The 16,572-nt window shown below is 49.3% G+C and overlaps 1 protein-coding gene across 1 annotated transcript in view; it reads left to right on the top strand.

Moving 5' to 3' along the window:
* Positions 1-16,572, top strand: part of LOC134928353 (E3 ubiquitin-protein ligase RNF31-like) — a 146,764-nt gene that overhangs the window by 16,917 nt on the left and 113,275 nt on the right. The window contains exons 3-4 of the mRNA XM_063923998.1: positions 5,730-5,775; positions 8,012-8,073. Of these exons, the coding sequence (XP_063780068.1) occupies positions 5,730-5,775; positions 8,012-8,073 (108 nt within the window). The remainder of the gene's footprint in view (positions 1-5,729; positions 5,776-8,011; positions 8,074-16,572) is intronic.

Raw genomic sequence — 16,572 nt, forward strand, 5'->3', positions numbered from 1 at the left:
GCGGAGAGTATGACAACAGAGTTTTAGCACAGTTCCTGAAAAAATATGGCATATAGCATCAACTAACAATTGCTTACACGACAGAACAAAACGGTGTGTTTGTACAATTGTTGAGATAGCACGGACTATGTTGAGTGATGCAGGCCTGGAGAAAAGCTTTTGGCCAGTAGCAGTGTCTACTGCGGTATATCTTAAAAACTGTGTGCCCACAGTAGCTGTAAAAGGTAAAACGCCACTGGAGGCATGGTCCAAGAAAAAGCCAGCTGTCAATCATCTCCGAGTCTTTGGCGGTAAAGCTTATACACATATACCTAAGGAGAAAAGACGGAAATTAGAACCAAAGTCAGTGGAAGGTATTATGCTAGGAAGAATGCAAAGGATACAGGCTTTGGGACATTACTAACAAATGTCTTCTAAAGTCAGGAGATGTGGTGTTCCATGAGACAGCACCAATCACTGGAACAGTGGAACAAGAATCACAGCAGCAATATGTATCACTGGATGTACAGGCAGCGGAAAGCATGTCTGAACCTGAAAGTGTTAATGGAGATACCCAATCAGGAAACAGAAGTTCCATGAGAAGAAATAAAGGTGTTCCATCCGAAAGATACAGTGAGGATTATGCAAATATAGCTTACTGTGAACCCCAAAATATACAGGAAGCAAAATCAAGTAGCAACTGGAAGAAATGGAAGTCAGCAATAGATACAGAGCCATCAGTTCTGGATGATAACAGTACATGGACTGTAGTTGACAGGCCAAATAACCATAAGACAATCAAGCTGAATGCGGATGGGACTATTGCTCGTTACAAAGCCCGCCTTATTGCTGAAGGATACACACAAAAATCCGGGATCGACTACAGAAAGATCTTTTTGCCTGTCGCAAGGTACAGCACCTTGAGGTTAGTCATTGCCATTGCTACACTTCATGATTTATTGTTATAACAGTTAGATTTTGATTCTGCATTCCTAAATGTATAATTAATTGAGGAGATTTATATGGTCCCACCTGAACATTATGATGAGAAGGGTATGGGACTCAGGGTCGACACCCATTAGGTCGACACCTATTGGTCAACAGTGACAAGGTCGACATTATAAATAGGTCAACACTACCATTAGTGCAACATGAACAAGGTTGACAATAAAAAAAGGTTGACATGAGTTTTTCATTTTTTTTTGGTGTTGTTTTCTTTGTAAAGTGACCGGGAACCCCAATTAGTGCACAATGTCCCCACATATGGCGAGTGAGCTTCGGGCAAGGTGCCTCACTCCGCTACCACTGCGCTCGGCACAGGTTACCATTCCCAATCATAGTCCATGTGAATCATAAAGCATGAAAAAGAAAAAAAACACAGCTAAAAACTCACGTCGCCCATTTTGCATGTCGACCTTGTTTATGTCGACCTATTTCTAGTGTCGACCTATTTACTGTCGACCAATGGGCGTCAACCTAATGGGTGTCGACCTAAGTGGTGTCGACCCAGAATCCGGATACCGATGAGAATATGTTCCAAGAGGGAAATGTTTGCCTTTTAAAGAAATCTTTGTACAGCCTAAAGCAAAGTGCTCATTGTTGGTATGTAAAGCTGGATGCTGTGCTGCTAGAGATGAACTTTATTAGGTCAAAGACTGATCACTGCTTTTATTAAAAAACCTATAGAAGAAAAGCGGTTCATCATAGTTATGTATATGGAGGATCTATAACTAGCAGGACAAGAAGAGCACATTACTGATGAAAAAAAGCAGCTGAAACAAAGATTCAAGCTAATGGAATTAGGCCCTGCAAATCATTTGTTAGGAATGAGAATTGTACAAAACCTGAAAGATGGGACTGTTACAATTGATCAACAGATATATACGAATTTGCTGCGCTATATAAGAAACTGTTAATAAATAAATAAATATTGAACCAATACTTCGCAAGTATGGAATGTCACATGCAAAACCAGTGAGCACTCCTACTGACAAAAGCATAAAGATGGTAAAGGCCATGTCACCAACCAGCCAGGAGGAGACAGAGTAAATGAGAGAGATTCCTTATCAAAATGCTGTTGGTAGCTTGATGTATGCAAGTATTGGGACTCATCCCGATATCACGTATGCAGTGAGCCGGGCAAGCCAGTTTGCAATTAACCCTGGGAGGCAACGCTGGATTGCAGTCAAAAGAATCTTAAGGTACTTAAATGTACAAGTTCATTAAAGTTGGCGTTTACAAAGTCAAAAGGTACGACTTTGGAAGTTTTTTGTGATGCCATTTGGAGATCAGATGAGGATGACAGTCGATCCTATATGGGATACTTGTTAATTTTGGCAGGTGCAGCCGTCAGCTAGGCGTGCAGAAAGCAACCCACTGTTGCCCTATCCACCACTGAGGTGGAGTACATGGCACTTACAGAAACTGCACAAGAAGCTTTATGGATAAAGGAGACTTTATGTGAGCTTAGCCTACTTTACTACAGTGAGACTACCAACATTGCGTGTGATAACAAGGAAGCAATTGATTTGTCTTCCAGCACCAAGCATTATGGACGGTCCAAACACATTGCCATTACACATCACTTTATTCATGAGTTAGTGGAGAACAAGGCTGTCAATGTGGATTACATAGCAAGCAAGAGCAATGCTGCTTTGTGCTCAGCGCGCCAAGTAGCAGCTGGGTTAATCAGGGTCTGGGGGGGCTGGGCTGCGTGGTTCGCCCATGATTGGTCGGCAGGGCCGTTTCATATGAGGTAAAGGACAGTGCAGCCCCGCCGGTGATAGCTTCTTGTGAGACAGTCTGCCAGCCTCTGGTTACTCTCCAGTTCCAGCTCGTACTCAGGTATTCCTGTTCCCCGCATCAAGTCAGAGGGATAGAGCTCAGCTTGTCTCCTGTTCCGCTTCCAGTGGAAATAAGTTTGATTCCAGAATACCTCAAAAATCCGGTTGTCTCTGTTTACACCTCTCGTGGCACCGTGAGTCCAATGGCTCTGCCGCACTTTGTGACAGATGCCGCATCCTCAGTTTCTATTTCAGTTGTGTTGTTTCTGCGTTGGTTTCTGCACAGCCTTTATTGCTTGTTCGCGATGGAGTTGCATCCTGTAGTTCGACCGCTTGCCTTTCTGTGTTTGGGTTTGGGCAGCAGTGTCACACATAATCTGTTTGTTATTTTCTCAGTATTCTCACCCGTTTGTAGTCACGTTAGTCTTAGCTAGCTTACTCGAATTCACTCTCAGTCTCGGTTGATGCCTTGTTACCTTGTAAGACCTGGGGGCATCGGAGTCTGGGAGGACCTAATTCGCCCATTCAAACGTGGCTGCTAAAGGAGACTAGCTCTGCAGGCACCAATCGACTACCGGGAGGAATAATGGAGTTAGTGGCTACAGTAGGTGTAGCTGCAATTATCTATATCCAGCTGCAGCTCCACATGTGAGTACTGGAACTCTCAAGAGTTCCAGATACTTAGTTCATAACACTGTCATCACACTTGCTGAATATGTTCATGACAAAATGTGGACTGGAATACTTTTGAGAAATGTTGTTTTACTGTTTCTTACCATGCTTTATTAATGTGTTTTCGGTTACAGAGTGTTATGCAAATGTATGTAACCGGAGATAGCCTTGAGTGGGGGGAAGGGGGGTGTTAGACAGTGGATCACTTTGTGGTCTGTCCCCGTTCCCAGCACTAGAGGCAACTTCCCTGCTCTAGTGTTTTCCCTCTTAGTGTTAGCTCAGTGCAGGAGGAGGTGCTTAGTGCACCGTCTGAGTTCTTCCTGGGAGAGACAAACTGCACTGATGTGCAGCGTCTGCTCTCCTGAGTGTGTGACCTTGTCTACCCCGCAGCAGCACCCTGTGTGTACTGAGATGCTGTTACCGCTGTAGTGCTTTACATGTATACTGTGAGTGCCTGCTGCTGCATAACATGTTCTATATACTACAAGTTGTTATCTCTGTTATATGAATAAACCAATCAACCTGGTTAAGTGTCATTGTGTGGACTACCATCCCTATCCGACACCGCAACACTCTGCCAACAAATAGCACCCACTCTGAGTCATATAATTGCTTATTGTTATGTTACATGATAATAGCACATGTAGAATATATATAGAATGAGAGCCAGCTCGCCCGGAGTGACCCCTAGATCCTCCAAATAGCACTACAAGGACCAGCATGTCCCCCCAAATGTTGGTTCAATCCATGCCTCTCAAAACAACAATATAAAGTGGTAGCTGCTCAATCAATTGTCTGTTTGTGTGAATGACAGAATAGCGTCGAACTGAGAATCAGATCCAAAGTCTTCTCATTTGTCACTTATCTGAGAGATTTATGGCAAAGCAACATTGCAGTTTCCTGCATGCCTGGCGGACTGTGAAAGAAAATCTGTGATGCTTGCGGCCACTAGGGAAGTATTATGAATGCTGGCAACTAGCGACCTTCCCTAAGAACTGAACTGCCCCCTGATTTTAGGGGTTCTGGCATTATAGGAGAGGCGTGGGTTTTTACATGGCTATGTTGGTATTATCTCAGCTTCAATTCCATGATGCTAAATTGAAGGGTTTACAGGCATGAAAAATGAATCCTGACTGAAAGAGCTTAGGACAGGCTCTGATAAAACCTGTGATTGTGACTAAAGACAATCCCAATCATTACAGGTTTGAAAAATGACAGTTAGGAGCTGATTGGCTGGTGCATTATCACCTTCCACTTATCACTTCTTTATTACTGCTTTATCACTTCTCCAGCTTAATACATCTGCATATGGTTTTTCACTATCAACAGAAAAACCATTGAAAACCAATGGAAAAGAGTCCACGGTGGCACATGTGCACAGTAGGAAACTCTAACTGTGGTCCAACAAGGCCGCAACATTGGTGTTTCTCACATATTATACAGGAATACAACACTTGCTTCGGGGAAATACCAATATAATAGAAGCCACCTTGGGGCCCCGCATCCTGTATAATGGCATGGTTTCCATATGGTAACAATGCCTCACTAACTAATACCGTAACAGTAGATTGTTCATTATATATAGAGTCTCAGTTTATGGAGCACATTTTTATGTCAATGCATGTTATGAGGTTCCCAAACTTGGTCCTCTAGGTCCTAACATTCCAGGCTTTAAGAAAAACCGTGCTTGAGCACAGGTGACTTAATTAGTACCTCAATCAATTTGATTTAACCAACTGTCCTCAACCATGGATGTCCATAGAACCTTGACTGTTAGGGATATATTTACTAAAGTGCGGGTTTAGTTGCGCATAGCAACCAATAAGATTCTGGCTATTATCTTCTAGAAGGTGCTAGATAAATGATAAGTAGTATCTGATTGGTTGCTATGTGAAACATCTCCACTTCAGAAAACAAACACTTTAGTAAATATACCTCTCAGGGTTCCTTGAGACGGTTTGGGAACCACTGGTATATGTACTAATGAGATGTAGTTATGTGACCGGCAGTCAGAAGACCGCTGGTCACAATACTTCCCCCTACATCCTGCCCCCTTACAATCCCAACAGTCGGCATGCTAGGGACTATTCCCACTCGTGGGTGTCCACGACACTGAGCCCGCAAGAGCCTTGTTGCGCTCACGCCCCCCTACCGGCCATCTCGATGCCGGGATACCGGCGTCGGTATGGTGACCGCCAGTCATGCATGCCGAACATGCACTAACAGGGATACTTAGAGAATGTTAATGGAGTTGAGTACACCCAAACACTTAATGACATTTCTCTCACATTGTAGATTTTCATTCATCGATGTCTGCTGTGGATTTGCTGTTTGCAAAGAGGTAAAACTATAATGGCTTTGTCCCTCATTTATGGACGACTCCATTCATATTATAACTAGTAGTACAAGGGATGATTTCTGATATACTAATGGTTGCCTCTGAAAATGTATAGCCAACCTTGTCAAGTGCAAGAGTGAATAGAAAAGTGCATTATTTGACTGAAGTGACCGGGGATGTCCTGTGATGACGCAAAAAACATAATCAAGTACATCCCATATTTGTGTACAGATGACTTCCAAATTAGCGTAATCATACAACTTGGTGGTGCAGATAGTATCAAGTGGTGTCCACCGCTGCTGCTCCCTACCTCTCCCTGGTGGGTAGTACAGCAAGGCCAGTGTAATATAGCGGGAAACTCTGTTAGCAGCTGTCCTTACCGTGAACTTGTAGCAGTCACAACCCACGGTAGGCCTGCAAGCCCCACATACCGTGGATTTCTGTTCACACCCTCCTGGGGTGTGGGAATATAAATCTGTGGTAAATAGGGCTTTTTGCCCTTACCAGGATTGAAGGGATTGCATTAACCAATAGCTTCAGACATTTAGGGGGTAATTCCAAGTTGATCGCAGCAGGAAATTTTTTAGCAGTTGGGCAAAACCATGTGCACTGCAGGGGGGGGGGGGCAGATATAACATGTGCAGAAAGAGTTAGATTTGGGTGGGTTATTTTGTTTCTGTGCAGGGTAAATACTGGCTGCTTTATTTTTACACTGCAATTTAGATTGCAGATTGAACTCACCACACCCAAATCTAACTCTCTCTGCAAATGTTATATCTGCCTCCCCTGCAGTGCACATGGTTTTGCCCAACTGCTAAAAATGTTCCTGCTGCGATCAACTTGGAATTACCCCCTTAACCCGGAGTCTATGGGTATACTTAGAGTAGGAGGAAATGGGCTTAAAATATGAATAGCTCTGGGAGTTAAAGCTCAAGGCTATCTGCCCACAGTAAGCACTGCAGCTAATTGAAGATGCTTCTTAGGGGGAGATGTATCAAACCTTCTAAAGAGGCCAAATCGAGAAGTTGCCCATAGCAACCAATGAAATTCTAGCTATTATTTTATAGAATATACTAGATAAATGATAGCTAGTGGCAACTTCTCCACTTGTCCTCTTTAGAAAGTTTGACGCACCTCCCCCATAATCTAGCATATCTCTTACTATTAAAATGTATTAAATCTATTAATAGATAAATAGCATTCAAAATCACACATGTTCTTTCCCTACCCCAGAGGTTCCCAAACGCGGTCCTCAAGGCACGCCAATGGTCCAGGTTTTAAATGTATCTATGCTTAGCCACAGGTGACTCTGACCCTCCAACATGACCCGTTCCACTAGGTACAAAATGCTCTGTTCCTGGACTTCCCTCTTAATTTACGATTTCCATCACCTGTGTTGAACTAGTTAAATGATAAGAAAGCTGTTTCTTCACAGGTGATGGCAATCATAAGTTAAGAGGGAAGTCCAGAAACAGAGCATTTTGTACCTAGTGGGGTGGGTCATGTTGGAGGGTATGGTGACTTAATTAGCACCTCAGTCAATTTGATTTAACCATCTGTGTTGAGCCATAGATATACCTAAATCCTGGACTGTTGGGGTGCCTTGAGGAGCGCGTTTGGGAACCTCTGCCTTACCCTGTTAAGTTCCTGTCTAAGATGTGTCAATGTGATCTATGTAATCCAGGGCTGGCCAAACCAGTCCTCGAGATCTACCAACAGTACACATTTTCCAGACTACCTAGCTGGTGCACAGGTGTAGTCATTACTAATTAAGATGTGCTGCATTCATTCCTAACTGACAAATCTACAGATCTCCAGGAGGCCTAGAAAACATGAACTGTTGGTAGATCTCGAGGACTGGTTTGGCCAGCCCTGATGTAATCTGATGAACATCGGAGGTATTTTAGTTTGTGTGGTGAACCTGGAGCATATTTTCCATTAAATCCAATATTAAGCAGAAGCCATGGGGGTTGTAATTCAAGCACATGTCTGACTGCTATGTGCACACAGTTCAATTATTTTACTGAAATCTTGGAAATATGAAACAGTAAAAATATGTTTGGTTATTGTTTTTTTATTTTAATTATAAAAAATGTATTAAACAAAGTAATGTAAATGACAAATACGTGAAGAGTTATAATAAAACAGAACAGAATGTTTCTGAGATAACTGTGCACCTGTAACATAACATACACAGCAGGTACAGCATTGAGGTCATCCATGTTTTTTCCCCCAACAGATGATGACAATACAAGTACAACCAACAACGTCTCCCAGAGGGGGAGAAATGATGACTTCCATGTAACTATTTGTCTTTATTTCTTTATACTCTAACATGATAATAAGATGTAAGTGACTTTTATTCCCCTATGAACTAAGCCTTGGAGAGAGATAAAGTGGACAAAGTACCAATTAACCAGCTCCTGTCATTTTTAAAACACAGCCTGTAACATGACAGTTAGGAGCTGATTGGCTGGTACGTTAACTCTCTCCACTTTATCTCTCTCCAAGGCTTAGTAAATAGACCCCATAGTACCAAGCGACCAGCTCCTTTCTGTCATTTTTGAAACACAGCCTGTAACATGACAGTTAGGAGCTGATTGGCTGGTACGTTAACTCTCTCCACTTTATCTCTCTCCAAGGCTTAGTAAATAGACCCCATAGTACCAAGCGACCAGCTCCTTTCTGTCATTTTTGAAACACAGCCTGTAACATGACAGTTAGGAGCTGATTGGCTGGTACGTTAACTCTCTCCACTTTATCTCTCTCCAAGGCTTAGTAAATAGACCCCATAGTACCAAGCGACCAGCTCCTTTCTGTCACTTTTGAAACACAGCCTGTAACATGACAGTTAGGAGCTGACTGGTTGGTACTTTAGCTTCATCCACTTTACCTCTCTCCAAGACAAAGTACATAGACCCCTTAGTCCAGGGAAATTTTGCTGAAAGGTGGTATTGCTGGGGGTTTAAAGCACCGCACTTCTCTGGAGTTTTTGACTTTTAAACCACTGGATTTTCTATTCTCAGCCCTGTGTTGATCAATCCTGCCTGTGTTTGCTCAAAACCGCCAGAAAGAAATGCAGCAAAACCACTATGTCTTTCTGGCCAATGAGCAGACGAGGGAAACGAATACCCTTACTGTATAATGGGCCTAATTCAGACCTGATTGTAGCTGCAAATTTGTTAGCAGATGGGCAAAACCGGGTGTAGTATGGTATGCCGGCGGCTGGGCTCCCGGCGACCAGCATACCGGCGCCGGGAGCTCGACCGCCGGCATACCGACAGCATGGCGAGCGCAAATGAGCCCCTTGCGGGCTCGCTGTGCTCTCCACGCTGCGGGCACGGTGGCGTGCAATGCGCGCCATGCTATTTATTCTCCCTCCAGGGGGGGTCGTGGACCTCCACGAGGGAGAAAATCTGTCAGTATGCCGGCTGTTGGGATTCCGGCGCCAGTATACTGTGTGCCGGAATCCCGACAGTCGGCATACTGAAGACCACCCGGCAAAACCATGTGCACTGCAAGGGGGGCAGATGTAACATGTGCATTTAGAGTTAGATTTGGGTGGGTTATTTTGTTTCTGTGCAGGGTAAATACTGGCTGCTTTATATTTACACTGCAATTTACATTTCAGTTTGAACACACCCCACCCAAATCTAACTCTTATAACACACCTTTCTACTATTAGCAACACACCTGAGAGATTCCCATAACCAGTGGCGTCATGAGGGTGGTGCGAGGGTTGCGGGCCGCACCCAGGTGTCACCCTTCCATGGGGTGACACCAAATAGAGCCACACACTCACACCCGCACCCCCATCAGCACATCCTCACACACAGACCCGTCCACGGCGAAAGTCCACAGCGGTGTCCACCCCCACCCCAAGCACCGAAATCATGCCCACACCCCCGCAAGCTAGTTTAAAATCCAGCTACTCCCGTCTGGTGCCTGCAGCCCTGCACAACACCGCCGCGGCCGGGACTGTCCGTTGCGCACACAGCGTGATGACATCATCATGCACGCCAGTGCTGCTTGCGATGCGGGGAAGTGGAAGGAGACTGTGAGACCTGCAGCCGCTGCGTTACTAGAGGGAGGACCTGTTCTGCAGTCAAGTGCGCTTGACTGTCAAGTCTTTTGCTGTTACTCCCTGGCTGGCTGCCAGTTGTTTTAGCTGGCCAGTTAAGGTACGTTTGAAAAGTGCGATCAAAAGTTAGCATTTACAGTAAAAAAAAAATAATATACTGTCACTTAATTATGTGTATTCGGATTGCTGCACATTCTGGTCTTGAAAAAGGTCCGGCTTGGGACCGAAACGTTGACCAACCACGATTATGCTGCTGATGTGAGGTTTGATAAAAGATTATCTGCAATTTACCATAAGTCTGGTGAGTGCCTACCTTATATAAATTTGATTATACATTGCTCAAAAAAATAAAGGGAACACTTAAACAACACAATGTAACTCCAAGTCAATCACACTTCTGTGAAATCAAACTGTCCACTTAGGAAGCAACACTGATTGACAATCAATTTCACATGCTGTTGTGCAAATGGAATAGACAACAGGTGGAAATTATAGGCGATTAGCAAGACACCCCCAATAAAGGAGTTGTTCTGCAGGTGGTAACCACAGACCACTTCTCAGCTCCTATGCTTTCTGGCTGATGTTTTGGTCACTTTTGAAAGCTGGTGGTGCTTTCCCTCTAGTGGTAGCATGAGACGGAGTCTACAACCCACACAAGTGGCTCAGGTAGTGCAGCTCATCCAGGGTGGCACATCAATGCGAGCTGTGGCAAGAAGGTTTGCTGTGTCTGTCAGTGTAGTATCCAGAGCATGGAGGCGCTACCAGGAGACAGGCCAGTACATCAGGAGATGTGTAGGAGGCCGTAGGAGGGCAACAACCCAGCAGCAGGACCGCTACCTCCACCTTTGTGCAAGGAAGAACAGGAGGAGCACTGCCAGAGCCCTGCAAAATGACCTCCAGCAAGCCACAAATGTGCATGTGTCTACTCAAACGATCAGAAACAGACTCCATGAGGGTGGTATGAGGGCCCGACGTCCACAGGTGGGGGTTGTGCATACAGCCCAACACCGTGCATGACGTTTGGCATTTGCCAGAGAACACCAAGATTGGCAAATTCGCCAATGGCACCCTGTGCTCTTCACAGATGAAAGCAGGTTCTCACTGAACACATGTGACAGACGTGACACCGTCTGGAGACGCCAAGTAGAACGTTCTGCTGCCTGCAACATCCTCCAGCATGACCGGTTTGGCAGTGGGTCAGTAATGGTGTGGGGTGGCATTTCTTTGGGGACCGCACAGCCCTCCATGTGCTCGCCAGAGGTAGCCTGACTGCCATTAGGTACCGAGATGAGATCCTCAGACCCCTTGTGAGACCATATGCTGGTGCGGTTGGCCCTGAGTTCCTCCTAATGCAAGACAATGCTAGACCTCATGTTGCTGGAGTGTGTCAGCAGTTCCTGCAAGACGAAGGCATTGATGCTATGGACTGGCCTGCCCGTTCCCCAGACCTGAATCCAATTGAGCACATCTGGGACATCATGTCTCGCTCCATTGCACCACAGACTGTCCAGGAGTTGGCGGATGCTTTAGTCCAGGTCTGGGAGGAGATCCCTCAGGAGACCATCCGCCACCTCATCAGGAGCATGCCCAGGCGTTGTAGGGAGGTCATACAGGCACGTGGAGGCCACACACACTACTGAGACCCATTTTGACTTGTTTTAAGGACATTACATTACAAGTTGGATCGGCTTGTAGTGTGTTTTTCCACTTTAATTTTGAGTGTGACTCCAAATCCAGACCTCCATGGGTTAATAAATTTGATTTCCATTGATAATTTTTGTGTGATTTTGTTGTCAGCACATTCAACTATGTAAAGAACAAAGTATTTAATAAGAATATTTCATTCATTCAGATCTAGGATGTGTTATTTTAGTGTTCCCTTTATTTTTTTGAGCAGTGTGTGTATATATATATATATATATATATATATACTAGGTGATTCATCGCGCCCTATGGGCGCTCTTCACACCGTCGCAAGGGGCTACGCCCCCTTAACCTCTGCACGCCTTTCTGGTGTTCAATATTTGTATTATATGGAGAATTACCAGCATTCCTGGTTTTGTTAGTGATGAAATATTGCACAACAAAAGAGCGTGCGATGGTGAAGGGGGCGTAGCCCCTTGCCACGGCGTGAACAGCGCCTGCAGGGCACGATATACAGAATTTAGGTGTAAGTTCAGTGTGGGAATGGGGGGGGTCTGGAAAAGAGGGTGGGTGCAGTGAGGTGGAGGTGCCTCTCCGTGCCGCTGATCACCCCTGATTCAGGGACTCACTGGTAGCGGCTGCGGATGGTGTCCAAGGTGCTGCGTGTGGTGGACAGGTGGGCTGTAGATGTTGGAGGGGGTCCAGAGGTACTGCGAGTGGGGGAGATGTGGGCTGTGGATGTTGGAGGGGGTCAAGAGGTGCTGCGGGTGGGGGAGAATTGGGTGTGCAGATGGTGGAGGGGGTCCAGAGAGACTGCAGGTGGAGTGGGGGGAGGGGGCTGATGGGGGAGGGGGTCTGTGGATGTTGCTGGTGGGTGAGGGACAGGTGTGGGGGACCGTAGATGAAGGAGGGGGTCTGGAGGTGCCGTGTATGGGGGAAGGGCAGGTGAAGGTGGGGGGGGGATGCAAGGGGGTGCGGTTGGGTGAGGGGTTCCAAAGGTGCTGCGGATGGGGAAGGGGTGGTTGCAGGGTGCCGCGAAAGGGGTCTGTAGATGCTGTGGGTGGGGGATGAGTGGCTGTGGGTGGGGCGCGGATGGAGGCGGTGGTCCGGAGGTGCTGTGGGTGGGGGAGGGTACTGCGGACTGGGGGGTCTGGAGGTGTTGCGGCTGGGGGAGGGGTGGGGGCCGTGGATGAGTTCTGGAGGCGCTGCGGGTGGGGGGGTGTCGGTGGGGGGGTAGGTGCAATGGGGAGGGGTTCCGGTGGCGTTGTGGGTGGGGAAGGTTCGGATGCTGGGGTGCCGCGAGTGGAATAGGGGGTCAGGAGGTGCCAGTTTTGGGGGTATCGCTGATGGTGGATGGGGACCATAGGCGCTGCGGGTGGTGGAGGAGCGGGTGCGGTGGTGCCGCGGGTGGAGTAGAGGGTCTCGATGCGCCACGGGTGGGGGGCGCTGCGGGTGGAAGGGGTGCTGCGGATGGGGGAGGGTGGAGGGAGGTGTTGCTACTGGGGGAGGGGTGGGGGAGTGGGGGCCATGGATGGTGGAGTAGGTCAGGAGGCTCTGCGGGTGGGGGAGGGGAGGGGGTGTTGTGGGTGGGTGAGGTGCTGTGGTGGATGGAGGAGGGTTTCCGGTGGCGCTGCGGGTGGGGGGGTGTTGTGAGTGGGATAGGGGGTCAGGAGGTGCCGTGGATGGGGGAGGGGCAGGGTTGATGCGGGTGGGGGAGTGGCAGGTGCGGGGTTGTGGGCAATGGGGGATGGGGTCCATAGGCGCTGCGAGTGGTGGAGGAGCGGGTGCGGTGATGCCGCGGGGGTGGGTAGGGGGTCTGGAGGCGCCAGGGGTGGGGGAGAATGGCGGGATCGGGGGTGGCGTGAATGGGGTCCATAGGTGCTGCGGGTGGTGGAGAAGCGGGTGTGGGTGTGCTGTGGATGGGGGATGGGGTCCGGGAGAGCTGCGGGTGGGGGAGTGGCAGGTGCGGGGTTGTCGGCAATGGGGGACGGGGTCCATAGGTGCTGCGGGTGGTGAAGGAGCGGTTGCGGTGATGGGGCAGGTTGTGTAGGGGGTCTGGAGGTGGTGAGGGAGGGGCGGGGGTGCCTTGGATGGGGGAGGGGGTCCATAGGTGCTGCGGGTGGTGTAGGAGCGGGTGCGGTGATGCCGCGGGTGGGGTAGGGGGTCTGGAGGCGCCACGGGTGGGGAACGGGCGGGTGCGGGGGTGCCATGGATGGGGGAGGGGGTCCATAGGTGCTGCGGGTGGTGGAGGAGCGGGTGCGGGGGTGGTGTGGATGGGGGAGGGGGTCCGGGAGAGCTACAGGTGTGGGAGGGGCTGGTGTGTGACGGGACTGTTTTGGCCAACAATAAATTTAGCAACGTGGAAGTAAGCTCCATAGGCTGGCCTGTCGATACTGTACCTTTACTTTTTTATTTTTTTGGGTGCGTTTGGGGGAGGGGCGGGTGCAGGAAGAGGTGCGGTTGGGTGAGGGGTTTCAGACGTGTTGCAGGTGGGGGAGGGGTAGTTGCGGGGTCTGTTGATGCAGTGGGTGGGGGATGAGTGGCTACGGATGGAGGCGGGGGTCCAGAGGTGCTGTGGGTGGGGGACGGGTGGGTGCTGTGGATGGAGGAGGGGTTGGGGAGGTGTTGCGGCTGGTGGAGGGGCGTGGGAGTGGGGGCTGTGGATGAGTTCTGGAGGTACTGTGGGTGGGGGAGGGGCGGGGGTGTCACGGGTGGGTGCGGTGGAGGTGCTGTGGTGGATGTGGGAGGGGTTCCGGTTGGCTGCGGGTGGTGGAGGGGTGGGTGCGGTGATGCCGCGGGTGGGGTAGGGGGTCTGGAGGCGCCACGGGTGGGGGAGGTGCGGGGGTGCCGTGGATGGGGGAGGGGGTCCATAGGTGCTGCGGGTGGTGGAGGGGTGGGTACCGTTATGTCGCGGGTGGGGTAGGGGCCTTGAGGTGCCACGGCTGGGGGAGGGGCGGATGGGGGGGTGCTGTGTATGGGGGAGGGGGTCCGGTAGAGGTGCAGGTGGGGGAGGGGCTGGTGTGTGATGGGACTGGTGTGGCTAGCATTACATTTAGCCACGTGGGAGTGAGCGCCATAGGCTGGCCTGTCTATACTGCACCTTTACTTATGATGTAATTTTTGGTTTGATTTTGGATTTGGCATTGTGGTAATCTGGTAAGTGCAGTTATGTCACCAGCTCCCATCCCAACATAGGGGGGTCATTCCGAGTTGATTGTAGCTGAGCAAAATTTTGCACAGCTACGATCATCTTTCCTGACACGCGGGGGGACGCCCAGAACAGGGCTAGTCCGCCCCGCATGTCAGACCGGCCCCCCCTCGCAGAAGTGCAAAGGCATTGCACAGCGGCGATGCCTTTGCACTTCAGGAGTAACTCCCGGCGATCGCAGCTTTAGCGTGCTGGCCAGGAGCTACTCCTCGCTCCCCAGCCTGCAGCAGCTGCGTATGACATCACGCAGCCGCTGCGGCCCGCCCCCCGTTCGGTCCGGCCACGCCTGCGTTGGACAGACCGCGCCCACGAAATGGGGGCCAAACGCCGTGTTTTGCCCCCTCCCGCCCCTCGATCGCGTCTGCCTGACAATCAGGCAGAGACGATCGCTGTCCTGCCATGGCCGTCGGCCGTGTCGCATGCGCACAAAGGGGCTGGCGCATGCGCAGCAGGGACCCGTTCGCTCTGCTGCGTGAAAACGCAGTGAGCGAACGGGTGGGAATGACCCCCATAGGACGTGGGAGCCTGCTAGTAACATGGTGCTGAGTGCATGGGGTCTGTGCTGCAGCCCCCTCCTCTCTGTCCCTCTCCCCCCTGATGTGCTGCGCAGGCGCAATGGCGGCAGGTAGGTGTGTGGGCCGGATGGAGACGAATAGGAGGTCATAGACCCCAGCATCGGCCGCACGGGGACCCCGCCGCCTCACCACCCGGCACTGACAGTTGCGCGCCCCACTGCCTCCCTGAGCAGAGCCGCCCGCCTGGGGGAGGGGCAGGTGGCGGTGCGCAGCAGCAGTTCTGCCCTGTATACCGCTATCTGGCGGCTCCTGCGGCTCTCATCATGCCGGCATCCACGTGAGGGAGGGGCCCTGGGGGCAGAGAGTGGCAGCCCTCACCCCAGTACCCGCCGTGTGCAGGAGTCAGGGGGAGCGTGCCGGGACGGGGAGTCGCAGGCAGGACGTGTAATAATTATGACCTGCACAGCTAACTCCTGATCCTGCCCTACATCCAGCCTCCGTCCTCTCCTCGATCTGTGACTCCGCCCAGATCTGTGACTCCGCCCAGCGTTACGGCCAGGCACAGAATCACAGAGTTGGGCTAATATATAGGATATATATATATATATATATATAATTTTATTTTTTTCCTTACGTAAATATGGATTGTATTGAAATAAGTACCATTTATTTGTACAAAATAAATTGTTAATTTATATTTTTTTTATTTTTATTTTTTATTTTTTTTGTATGTTTTTATCTCAGTTACTGGTATCCAAATACAGATGTGTTCTCCTAGAAAGTTGCCTGCGATCATAGGGGTGAGCAGACGCAGACACGGTGGTGCCGCTCCGGACTCCCCCCTACCCCCCTCCGCCCCATTATGGTCTACTCCCCCCACCCTCCAGTCAGAGCCGGCCCTAACCAATATGATGCCCTAGGCAAGATTTTGGCTGGTGCCCCCTAGCACCACCGCTAGTTTTGCCTCTGACCCTGCAACCCTTTCCCAGCACCATCACCCCCCACCATTAGCAGTCCTTTTTTTTTTCTACCCCCTGTAATTTAAATAAGAACAGTGTACACACTGGGCGCACAGCCCAAAAAGGTATGTGTTTTTGCTGGCAAGCGGCATGCCCACACAATAGTAAACCTAATTCAAATTATGCCTCACAGTAGTGCAACTTTATTCACAATTTATCATGTGATAGTGTCCCTTATTCACATTACATCACACAGTAGTACCACTTTACCTTATATACGTTACTCCTCACAGTAGTGCCCCTCATTCACATAACATCATACTGAATTGTTCCTTATTTACATTACACCACACCATATTGCTCTTTATTCTCATTACACATCACCATATTGCT

The sequence above is a fragment of the Pseudophryne corroboree genome, chromosome 5 (assembly GCF_028390025.1).
Source record: "Pseudophryne corroboree isolate aPseCor3 chromosome 5, aPseCor3.hap2, whole genome shotgun sequence".
Lineage (NCBI taxonomy): Eukaryota > Metazoa > Chordata > Amphibia > Anura > Myobatrachidae > Pseudophryne > Pseudophryne corroboree.